We start from the raw sequence: 12,555 nt of genomic DNA, 5'->3' as shown, positions 1-12,555 counted from the left end.
TAAGTGTCTGCTGGAGGCTTTTTATGTGCAGAGAGAAGTTGTCTCCAATCACCCAGAAAGACCTGACAGGCAGGGACAGTGGACAGATCTGTGAATTTTTAGATAGCACTTATGGAAAACTGAGTCAGGCATGAGGCCTGTTTCCTCAATTTGCAGCACTTTGTCTACTCACCTGCTAGAGTGACAGAACTTTAAGATGCCTAAAGAGTACTTACAACTAGATTATATGTCTTAATGTGTGGGCAATCCAGTGGTGAAGAGATCCCAGAACCTCCTAAAATTAAATGTGTGACCAGGCCCCAAGACACTATTTCCCTTCTGCTTTTTCCCCATTTACAGGTGTGTAAGAGAGCGAGGCGAAGAAAGGAAGACAGTCTCAGTATGAGTGTATTGATTCCAACATCTGTGCTCTTGGAAGAGACCAGCATGGGTCCTGGGACTAGTTCTAATGATAATATGAAAGAGAGGGAGACATCATATGCTGTGCTGAAGTTCATGGAGAGTTTCTGTTTGATCAGCTCAGCATGTGGGATGGTAGGGAATGGAATTGTCATCTGGTTCCTTGGCTTCCGCATTAAGAGGAATGCCTTCAGCATCTACATCTTGAACTTGGCGGCTGCTGACTTTGGCTATCTTCTATGCATTGCAGTTGAAACAGTTCAATATTTAATGCAGTTTAATATAGGAGTGCAGTTTGGAATATTCCTGTTCCTGGATCTTTTCGTGTATGGGACTGGCTTGTACCTCCTGACAACCATCAGCATTGAGAGGTGTCTGTCTGTCCTCTTTCCAGTCTGGTTCCGATGCCACCGCCCAAAGCACTTGTCTTCCATTATGTCAGCCTTGCTGTGGGCCCTCTCCTTTCTAATTTGTGGACTGGGGTACATTTCCTGTAGTGTGAGTACGCTGCACAATTGTCAGCAAATACTCATAACTATTGGTGTGCTAGATTTCCTCATTTGCACCCCCCTTATGATTCTGTCTAGTCTGACCCTGTTCTTCAGGGTTTGTTGTAATTCTCACCACTTCAAAACAGGAAAGCTATTTACAGTGATACTTCTCACCATCCTTTTCTTTCTCATTTTTGCTGTTCCCCTGGGTGCCCTGATCTTGCTTGAATTTTTGAATTACAAATTTCCATATTCTCCTGAGATTGGTTTTGTACTGTCTTGTGTAAACAGCAGCCTTAACCCAGTCATTTATTTCTTAGTTGGGAGCTACAGGGATCGCCGCTTCAGGGACACTCTGAAAGTTGCACTCCAGAAGGTCTTTGAGGAAGAGTTAGACTGCAGAGGTGAACAGGAAACCACTGATGCAGATCCTGAAATGACACCAATATCCCATTGTAACCCTGATGCCACTGTATCAGTGTGACAATCTCTGTGGTATTTATTTGAATAGTACCATTGGTGTGCAGGGTCAGATTACAGATAACTGCCCCCCTTTACTTGTATATCCCTTACCTGCATATTTATTTGGGCTGCTTTTGAAGTCAACTGGGCAAGGTAGTAATAATCTGTGTAAATAAAATAATTTTGCTTCATTGTAGGCATTCTAGATTTTGTGTTGAAAGGTCAAATGCATCTTAGGCAAGAATAGGAACAACTATGTATATTTTGAATGAAAATGTAGGTTAGAAGAGATTTGACAACTACTGAGAAGCTCAATGGAACAGAATTGCAACTGCACACTGCTCAGATTCTGTCCTAAGTAAAGCAGCTGAAATGCAATTAGAAGGACCAAGCCCTCTCTTTATTAAATCATTTGCCATATTCACTAGTGCATTACAATCCTTCAAACCTCAAATTTCTAAATGCTGTGATACTGAGTACAGGCCTTATTCCTTTGAACAATTAAGTTGCCATTGGACACCAGAGAAAGGTAGAACCATTTGCCTAAAATGTATGGGTTTTTTTTTTTTTTTCTCAGAGGGTAAGATGGTAACTTATGTTAACATGTATTGACATTATAAATAATTTCCTTGTATTCTGATGTTGCTTCTCTATTTTTATATGTATGCCTACAGTGTTGCAGGCCAAATGTAGAATGGATATTTTATTATTCTCCTTTAGTTTTTAGCACTAAAATCTATGCAGTAGCAAAGTCAATGTTAATGATAAAGGTAGCTCTAGCTGCAATGTTGAATTGTTCTCCAGTAAATATATCTAGACAACAAGGTTACCAGTTGGACTAGGTCACTGGCTATAGTGGGAGTGTGGGAAAGGTGCTTCTCTTCTGTGAACCTATTTTAACTTTTGCTGATATTATTTGGCAGGTCTTTAGATAAGGCGTTGTTTCATACTATGGGTTTATTTAACCCCTGTTACATTAGGGCCTACTCTCAGGAAAGGCCCATAGGCAATGCATGGCAATAACTGCTGCACCTAATAGTAATTTTGCATGTTTTTCTCATACACATTTAGGCATGTGGATATCATACAAAATAAAATTGTGCAACTTTTTGTAAATGTTGTATGCAGTGTTTCTGTTATTTTTTTTTCCAAAATTTAAAAATATAAGTAAAGAAGAACCCAGACTTACTCCAAATTATATGCAAGAGGCAGAGTACTATATGACCCAGCTTTTCATTTATGTACAAATAAATTTATGCCATATCAGTGCAGCACATTTTAGACAAGCTACCCACAAAAGGGTGTGTAACAGTGGGAATATCTACATGTGCATTTATGGCAGGCTAAAATTTACTGTGCAATAAGTTACTGTGCAATAAGCAGAAATAGACTGGAGTCTACACATGCAGGCATTGAAGTACATTAACGTTGCATGGGGACTGATCTGGGACTAAAGTTAGTGATAGGCAAATGTACTGATATGCAGTAGGGCTGTGCAAAATGTCGTCACCAGTTTTGTTTTGATGCTGTTTTGACCTGTTTCAAGGTAAAATTGAAATGGAGCAGATATAGTCAAAACAGGTGAGTAATGGGGCTGTGCATATAGTTCATGTACATGTCCTGGTATGGCCATGTACTTTATATTATTATTATGTTCACATGTAAAAAACAAAACAAAACAAAACAAAAACCCAAAACATGTTTAACAGTTCATTTCAGCTTGTTTCTATGAACAACTAATTAATCTGAAGTTAATTGAAAATGAGTCTGGTGAATGACTATAAAATTATGATAATTAGCTTGTTGATGTATTTAATATAACACATTTCTTTTTTATTGGTCACTGTTAGTTTTAGTTTAAAATATGTCAGTGCTTAATCATTAGATTTTGGTCACCAGGCTGTTTGAATAATATGTATACATTCACTAAATGGAATTGGAATTTCACACTATAGTGTTTCAGCCATAGCCCACAACAAAAAGTGCAATAAATATTAGACTAACAAATTTAGATGTAAGTTTAGCTTAACAAAATGTATACCAGTTTGTAAAATGTGAAAGAAATAAAAAGAAAGCATCAGTCCTAATTTAAAAAAGAAAAAAAAAAATCCTTTCCAAGATCCAAGGATGTATTATTTCTTTAGAATGCAAATGAGTGGACCTGGTTGTAAGGAATACATTCGAGACTTTAGCATGAGTTCCTCCTTCCTGTATATTTTCTCCATTCTATAAAGAAATGACGCTGTTGCTTTAAGAGAAAACTAGAATATTGGAAAATCTGCTTTTACTTTGTCCAAAGACGGAACTGTAAGGCTAGATTCCAGTTTGCTGACCAAAAAGAGAGAAAGGAACTATGTGCTCAGTCACAGTAACAAAAACAAATTGATGGTAGTGTTGGAGTGATGGTGTAGCTGTGACGATTCAGGGAATATGGGAAAGGCAAGGAATTCTATGGGTGATATCTTTTATTGGACAAAATGCATGAGATAGATTTAGACAATCTTTCACAAGCAGAGTAATTGATCAAAATAACTTACATCATTAACCATAGGAACCAACAGTCATTACCCTTCACTATTCGCCCATTGTCAAAGGTCAAAACCAATCTGAAAAGCTCTGCAGACAGTCTATAGAGATAAGCTGCGTTAAATAATGGATATTTAACAAGACTTGGTGAAATTATCACACAGGTATTAGGATGGAAAATTCTTGCTGTAAGCTCTGCACATCTGTTTTCATGACCAACTACTTACATTAACATATCCTCCAATCAAAATGCAGATTGATGCAGGTGATTAAGGAATGCATAACTGTGATTGTGAACACAGAGAGGATTGAGGAATCCAGTGGTCAGCCAGACCTCAGAGATTTTTGGGGTCACATCTGTGTCTCCCCTTACAGGCACAACTATGTTTTTGCATTACCATTGCCTGGTCTGAATGCTTATTAAACTTTTATTAACTTTACAATAAAGAGATTCTCTTTTAAAATGACAGGTATTCTTTCCATTTATTCCTATCCCTTTAGTTGGTGATAGAGGGATTCTGTTCACTCATCTCAGAGTCTAAGGAGCCAGGGCTCACCTACTCTAGAAGCTACAAGCTGGGCTAGCTTCAGGAAGTACTTGTGTAGAGATTGTGTTAAGTCTGGGGGGTCCCAGTGGAGATTGTTTCATTGTGTATGATTCTTTATGCATTATTCATCATGCTTCATCAGCTATGATTCTTTGCATAGCATTTTTCTTAACTGAAATGTATAACATACAAAGTCAATTTTACGGGGTCTAATAGCCCACACAACTGCAATGTTCAATGCACACTATTTTCTGTATCCAACAGAACTCAAAGGGATAATGAAGCTAAAGTCCTGTCCATCTGCCTCTACTTTCCATTTCAGATGACTAGATATTCACTTACAGATGAGTCAAGTGGGTGCAGCTTTTAATTTGAACCTAACACTAACTCATCTGAGCACTAGAAACATGCCCCAAGCACTTTGCCATAGGAGTCCAACTGTTCAACTTTCAATATTGAATATTGCAATTCCACTACCCCCTTCCCCTTTCCCTCTCCACCCACACCTATTAAATAATTTTTAGGTTTTCAGGGGTTTGGATTATGGCGGGGGTGAGGCGGGGGGGTGGGGGTCTGGTTTCTTATAAGAACAGAAGTTAATGATACTTTCTTTGATTAAATAATTTTTAGTTACATTTCTAAACAAGGCTTTTTGGAAATTTTAAGTCCAAAGAAACTGTTGGGGCCATAAATCCATTAGGGACCTAAATCAATTCAGCACCTATATTTTGGTCTTCAAAGACCCTAAATACCTAAAGATAGGCTTTTTTAAAGGACCAGAAGCACCTCAGTCTGAACAACTAGGTGCTTAGCCCTTAGAATCATAGAATACTAGAAAATTAGGGTTGGAAGGAACCTCAGGAGGTCATCTAGTCCAAACCTCTGCTCAAATCAGGACCATCCCCAACTACAGCAGCCTACAAGGCTCAGTCTTGCCAGGTCTTAAAAACCTCCAAGGATGGAGATTTCACATTTCTGGGTAGCCTGCTCCAGTGCTTCACTACCTTCTTTGTGAGAAAGTTTTTCTTAATATCTAAATTAAACTCCCCTTGCTACAGCTTGCGACCATTGCTCCTTGTTCTGTTATCTGTCATTACTGTGAAGAGTCTAGCTGTTTAGGTAGCTTCAGATAGTTACAGACTGTTATTAAATCCCACCACAGTCTTCTCTTCTCCAGACTAAATAAGCCAAGCTCCCCCAGACTCTCTTCAGAAGTCATATGCCCCAGCCGCCTAACTATTTTTGTTGTCCTCTGCTGAACTCTCTCCAATTTGTCCACATCCTTTCTGTAGCAGTGGGCCCAAAACTGGACACAGGACTCCACATGTGGCCTTACCAATGTCGAATAGAGGGGAAGAATCACTTCCCTCAATCTGCTGGCAATGTTCCTAATAATGAAGTCCAGCATGTCATTAGCCTCCTTTGCAACAAGGCCATTCTATTGGCTCATATTCAGCTTACTATCTACTTTAACCCCTAGCTCCTTTTCTGCGAAGCTGCTTTTTAGCCTTCCTTGTCTCCACTACTATATATAAATACAGCATAGGAAAACCCATGCTGTTCCTAAGTCTCCAGGGAAGTCTTAGCTAAAAGGCATGGCAAAAGCATATTTCATGCCTTCCAAACAGTACTGAAGGTAGTAGAAGGCATAGCAACTGTGCTCACTTTCACTAAGGACTTGGCCTCCTGTTGGAGCTAGGCCATTGTGCAACCAAGACTGTGACTCATGAGATCATAATGGGAGCAGGCAGAACCCAGACTCGTAGACAGCTTGAAAGGTCCCATGAACTTTGCCATGTGTTTGGCAATTTCCATCTGGATGTTGCCATTGGAAGCAACCATTTATGACTTGCAATCTGTCACCAACTGTTTCAAGCTGGACAAGTCCGAGACCAGATCAGCTCTCCAGATGCTGATGGGACTGCACTTCCTCCATCCTTCAGGAGGCCAGAGCTGGATTTACCTGTGTAGGATGTCTGAACTATATTGGGATCATTTGATGATGCACACATTACCATCCTGTGCCCAGATAATACAATTAATTAGGAGGTACCTGCAGGCAACTCTGGGGGAAATCAGCTGTCTAGAAGAGGGGCAGGGCCTGAGGGGTATAAGGCAACTCCAGAGGCTGGTGAGGCAGTCTGGCTGTGGAAGCCATTGGGGATGGAGCCCTCTTCAAGAAGCATGAGGACTGGAGTCCAGACTGAGGAGAGAATTCAGCAGACAGCCCTGAGTTAAGAGAAACTGGGAGCCTTATAGGAAGCAAGTCGTGTGTATTAGGCACTTTCTATTTTGGCTTCTCTTTTTACATGAGAAAAGATCTTTTTACATGGATCCTGGCACCAAGGTGTGCAGTGAACCCCATGTGGGACATTGTTTTGAAGCAGGACTCATGCTTGCATTTTGGAAGTTCCATTCCCATGGCAGCTGCCGGGGGACACTGAGTATGCATGATCCCATAGAGCCTGTGAGGGGCAAGTTCCAGTAATGCCTGAGGCACAGACTGAAGGCCAATGGGCCCACATCCCAGGGAGGGCCAGACATGGACTTTGCGGACAGAGCAGAGATACGTTTAGGGGCCTGGACAACAAGAGAGCCCAGAAAGACCCAGAAACCTGAGAGGGGACAGAGAAAAAGCCCTTTTAAGAGCCAGACCAGAAGCAGGGAGCCCTAAAGCTCAGTTTGTTCAGTGGACTAGAGCTCAAGGGCCCAGCAAGAGCAAAAAGGATGGAGGCCAAGGAGGCTGAACAATGGCAGGCTCACTTTAGGACCCTCAGAGAGCTTCCCTCCTTTCAAAATAATAACAGTAAAGGGGTGGTGGGAAAGTAAAGGACATGAGAGTCCCCTAGTGTTGGACTGGGACAAGGATTGCTTGACTAGCAGGGGGCATAATGGCAGCCCCTGGAGTATGACCCTGCCACAAATACCTGTACAACTTGAAAAACTGAATATATATATATTTTTAAGCATAAGAATAGCCCTAAATTACAACCCATCTCATAAAATAAAGAAAATGAAATGAGCAACAGAAATACTTTCCTTCCTTTAGCTTTTCCCCAACAGCTTTTTTTCTCCTTAGCATTGTGTCCAATGACTTAAAAAGGTTGAAAACATATGTAATCAAACCAGTTGTGCTCCAGTTCATAAAGTCTGGTTTATGGGCTATTGACATATATGGCAGTCTGAATTACAGATAAGGTAAACCACTTATTTCTCTGAGGATGGTATGGGTTACAGGAAAGTAAATACTGTGGTCAATCATCCTTGTAGTCAATTTCCCAGACAAAAAAAATGATTATGTTTAGAACACATCACACTCCTATTCCAAGTAAATCAACTGCATATTATGAAAATGGAGAGCTCTAGTCTCTTAGCATTCTACTGTCTAAAGCATTTTCTGTCACACAAATGGGTAGTGCTTACAAGAGGAAGAAAAAAGAATATATTTTTTCTATGCAAAAATCCATTTTTATTTACTTGCAGATACTGTTCGCCCTGTGTTTAATTAACCATTGTATATGCTTGCCTATGATTCCAGTAAGAAACAGCCCAAGTAATTGAGAAAATAAGGCTTTTAAAAAAATGGCAGGTGAAACTTCCTACTTTGTCTTGTGAAACTCTACCTAGAGATATAAACTGGAAGGCATTGTCAATTCATTTCCAGAATACCCTGCCAATAATTGATATTTAAAAAAAATATTAAGTCAAAATATTATAATCTATAAATTTTCCCCCCAAAAGGCGCAATTGTACTTTTGTAGATGAGCAATGAGGTGGAATCAAGGAGTCCCCTTCAAATGAATTTTCTGTGATTATTTTTTTTTTGTCATGGCAGGTCAAAATATCCTTTATTATTCAGCATTCATCTTCCCTGATAATACATGGAGTCCACACAGAACGTGACAGAATTCATCTTATTGGGACTCTCACAGAATGGTATGCTAGAACGATTCTATTTTGTCCTGTTTTTACTTATCTACATTGTGAACATGCTTGGAAACCTTCTTATCATTGTCGTTATCAAAAACAGTGAAAGTCTGAAGTCCCCCATGTATTTCTTTCTGAACTACCTGTCTTTTGTAGACATGTGCCTTTCCTCCTCCACAGCCCCCAAACTGATTGCAGACTTCCTGGCAGAGGAGAAAACAATCTCCTTCACTGGTTGCATGGCACAGCTGTTCTTCTCCCGTTTCTTTGGTGGCACAGAGATGTTCCTTCTCACAGCGATGGCATATGATCGTTACATTGCTATCTGCAAACCTCTCCATTACACAACTATCATGGCCGGACATGTGTGTGGCTGGCTGGTTATAGCTTCCTCAGTGGGAAGCTTTCTACATTCCATTGTATAGACTCTTCTGACAAGTCAGCTCTCCTTCTGTGGGCCCAATGAGATCGATCACTTTGGCTGTGATGTGTACCCTTTGATGCAACTGGCATGCAGTGACACATATATTGTTGGTATTGTGGTGATTGCCAATAGTGGGATGATGTCCCTGATCTGTTTTGTTCTGCTGATGGTATCCTATCTTGTTATCTTAATCTCCTTGAGAACTCATTCTGCTGAAGGGCGTCACAAAGCCCTCTCTACCTGTACTACCCACATCACTGTAGTGATTATATATTTCGGACCTTGCATCTTCATCTACCTATGCCCAGCTACCACCTATTCAGAGGATAAGATGGTCACTTTGTTCTACACCCTTATCACTCCCTTATTGAATCCATTAATCTACACCCTGAGAAACAAGGAAGTGAAAAATGCTATTAGAAACTTATGGAACAGAAGAGTAACCTGGGAATGAAATGAAAAAATGAGATGTGTCCAATGATGCTTCTTCTAGTAGATGGTGTTGAAAGTGTAACTTTGAGTTTGGGTTGTGCAGCAAAAGATTTTATTCTCCTGGGCTATAACAGTGAAAATTCCCAGTGCTTTTCCTCTGACTGCTACTGATATTGTTCACACTTAAATAGAATGTTTGCAATATTTAATCCTGAGTGTGGTATGGAAAGCTTTTCCACGGATGTTTGAGTATTACAGCTACATTGGAATAAAATATTCTTATTATTTTTATTACCCTAATAGTCCTTCTTAAAAATGACTGTTATTTTGCTGCAGATATATCCCAGACTATGTACATTGTATTTTGGTTTCTGTCATTCTCCTCCGGTAACTAGGTTTACTATGGAAAAGTGAATTCACTATTCTGCTCCCTTCTTTACCCTTGCACGCTTTGCAAACCTAGTCTACAAGGGCTTTTTTGGGCAGGAACCATTTTTTCTATAAGTTTGCAAAAAATAAAGGCAGCCTTCAATTTTAATCTTAAGGTACACAGTTGTCATAAAGTTCTTTGGAGAAAAGAAAGGGTATTTTGGTGGCATCTTTCACTGAGCCAGCCAGGTAGCTGGAGGAGATTCTGGACAGCCTTTTAGAGCATTTATACATGTTCACTGTGAGTGACGAGAGGAGGTGGGGGGGGGGAGCACTTTAATTAGAGTGGCTCCAAAAGCCGTTCTAAATAAAGTGCCAGGAGCATCACATGTATCAATGTCCCTATGCTGAAAAAATGGCAGTGGGGGCATGTGACAAAGCACAGGCTGTGCTTGTCACTAAAAGAGGTGTGGGTAAGCAGCCGAACAGCCCGCAGATGGCTGCACTCCTAGCCAGGCACATGACTAGCAGGAGACTACCTGACTGGGAACAGGGCCCAGCTGTTTGGGTTAAGAACAAGCCCTGAGCTGTGGAATCAGCAGTTGGCTGGAAGCAGCTGGAGAAAGAGCATCACCCAGCTGGAGCTGCTGCCTACAGAACATCTTGGAGATACAGGGCAGGAGCTATGGGGATGGTGCACGTTCCTGGTCCTGGGGAATGACCTAAAACTGCCCCCTGCTAGGGCTGGATGGTGTTCTGGGACTTTTTCAAGTGGGGTAGTCCTCAGGAAATGCCACACCTGTTCCTAGTGAAGGGCAAGTATGGGGTGCCAGAAAGCCTCTGCCCTGCTGAAGTAATGGAGAGAAAAAGGCCAGGCAGAAAATGTTTTTTATTCTTATGCTGAATGGCATGCCAGTGTTAATTTAGGAAAATCAAGCTATGCTCAAAGTAAGATACTGTAGAAAACCTGCCCTAAATTTCATAGTTTCACAGTAGCTAGGGTCAGAAGGGACCTGAACAGATCATCTAGCCTGACCCCCTGCCACAGGCAGGAATGAATGCTGGGTTCACAAGACCCCAGACAGGTGATCATCCAACCTCCTCTTGAATTTGTCCAAGGTAGGGGTGAGGACCACTTCCCTGGGAATTTGGTTCCAGATTCTGGCCACCCTAACTATAAAATATTGCCTTCTGATCTCTAACCTAAATGTATTTTCCATCAGCTTATGACCATTGTTCCTCATCACCCCAGGTGGTGCTGGGGAGAAAAGGGCTCTGCCTATTTGCTGTTGATCCCCCCTGATGAGCTTGTAGGCAGCCACCAGGTCCCCCCTCAGTCTTCTCTTGCTGAGGCTGAGCAGGTTCAGGTCCTTCAGTCTCTCCTCATAGGGCCTGTCCTGCTTCCCTCTCACCAAGCGGGTGGCCCTCCTCTGAACCCTCTCCAGGCTGGCCACATCCCTTTTGAAGTGCGGCACCCAGTACTGGACGCAGTACTCCAACTGCGGCCTGACCAAAGTCGCACAGAGGGGGAGTATCACCTCTCTGGACTGGCTTGAGATGTACCTTTGGATGCATGACAAGATATGGCTGGCGTTGCTGGCTGCGGTCTGGCATTGGCAGCTCATGTTCATCTTGGAGTCAATAATGACTCCAAGATCCCTTTCCGCCTCTGTGCTTTCAAGAAGGGAACTCCCCAGCCTGTATGTATGCTGTGGATTCCTTCTCCCAAGGTGCAGCACCCTGCATTTGTTTACGTTTAACCCCATCCTAGTCTCGTCTCCCCACTTTTGCAGTCTGTCTAAATCTAGTAAAGCAGCTCCTTTGCTACTAAAAAGGAGTAACTAATTAGACGTAATCAGGGGGCACATCTACACAAGATGTTTAACATGCAGATGCTTAAGATGTTAAGATGCTTAACATGCAGTAGTCTGATTGACTGAGCATTACAGTGTCACAGCAAAAACCATGATATTATTCTACTGTGCATTAACCGTCACAAAGCGTTTGTTTTTGTACTAATGCACAGTAGGGCAGCCTGCTGTGCATTTATTTACTACCTTGTTTTGAAAGTACTAAATTTAATGCACAGTAGGCACTGCACATTAATGAAAATGTAGACACACACATTCTCATTCAACTCTTTTTTAAAAAATGAATAAGTACATACACTCATACTGTACAAGGTGCCCAATTGGTGGCATGTAATTAGGTGTACTTGAATGTAGTTCTCACCCTCTGGGGCCTAGTTTGACAGCCAATGCTTGTTTTAATATCTGCACCAGTATGTTGCACATTCGTTCTCACCTGCCACAACTTGAAATTCATTTATTTAGATCAGAATGCTTTAAACAGGTTAAGATCTTCAGGCAAAATAGATGGCTTTTATACAGGTTCAAGATCAATCATTGTAATAGATCAGTTCATTCAGCAATGTTCTTATCTCAATTTAGGAAGGAAACTGTATTGTTGATGAATTCATGGTTAAATCCTTCCATGTACAGGATCTCTACTCCTTGTCATGGACCACCTTCTGAGAGATCTTCAGTCTGGGTCTTCCTCTGGTGCCCCTCTTGCCGGTCACTTCTCCAAATGACAGGACTTAAACCCCTTTTCTTCTATCCCCTCTCTGGGGCACACTGCCTGTGTCCGACCAACCTTGCCCCCTCTGCCAGCTGCTTCCCTCTTGTTGGCATTTGGGCGGTTGTTGGTCTTTACTGGCATGCAGGTGTGGCTGCCAGTGCCAGTCCTCCCTGGCTTGCCTGCCTTCAGCTGATTTCCAGCTGTCTTTGAAAGCCAGCTCTGTGCTTCCGGGCAAACAGGAAGCAGCTGGATGCCTCCCCATGTGCATCTTGCACATGCTTTTAACATGTGCCAGAGGCTCTCTGGGATCCACTTGCCAATTCCCAACTGCTGCTGATATGTTCACCTGCTGGTAAGAAACTTCCATGGCCGTTCCCAGGCCACTTTTACCTCAGGG

The 12,555-nt window shown here is 41.8% G+C and overlaps 1 protein-coding gene and 1 pseudogene across 1 annotated transcript; both read left to right on the top strand.

The window, feature by feature from the left end:
- Positions 1–531: 531 nt before the first annotated feature.
- On the top strand, positions 532–1,374 carry LOC102575881 (mas-related G-protein coupled receptor member H-like). Its single transcript, XM_059721325.1, has 2 exons — positions 532–897; positions 1,153–1,374. Exons 1-2 carry the CDS (start codon positions 532–534, stop codon positions 1,372–1,374), a joined length of 588 nt encoding a protein of 195 aa, XP_059577308.1.
- Positions 1,375–1,607: 233 nt separating this feature from the next.
- On the top strand, positions 1,608–9,231 carry LOC102572598 (olfactory receptor 4S2-like; annotated as a pseudogene).
- The last annotated feature ends 3,324 nt before the right edge of the window (positions 9,232–12,555 follow it).

The sequence above is a fragment of the Alligator mississippiensis genome, chromosome 2 (genome assembly GCF_030867095.1).
Source record: "Alligator mississippiensis isolate rAllMis1 chromosome 2, rAllMis1, whole genome shotgun sequence".
Lineage (NCBI taxonomy): Eukaryota > Metazoa > Chordata > Crocodylia > Alligatoridae > Alligator > Alligator mississippiensis.
Note: the sequence above shows the minus strand (reverse complement) of the source record. Positions and strands in the feature narration are given on the sequence as shown.

Excerpts from the sequence above, each read along its gene's own strand:
- LOC102575881 (XM_059721325.1), top strand. The coding sequence starts at position 532 with ATGGTAGGGAATGGAATTGTCATCTGGTTCCTTGGCTTCCGCATTAAG. Across the intron at positions 898-1,152 it reads TGGGGTACATTTCCTGTAGT|ATTGGTTTTGTACTGTCTTG; the intron begins GTGAGTACGCTG and ends TATTCTCCTGAG.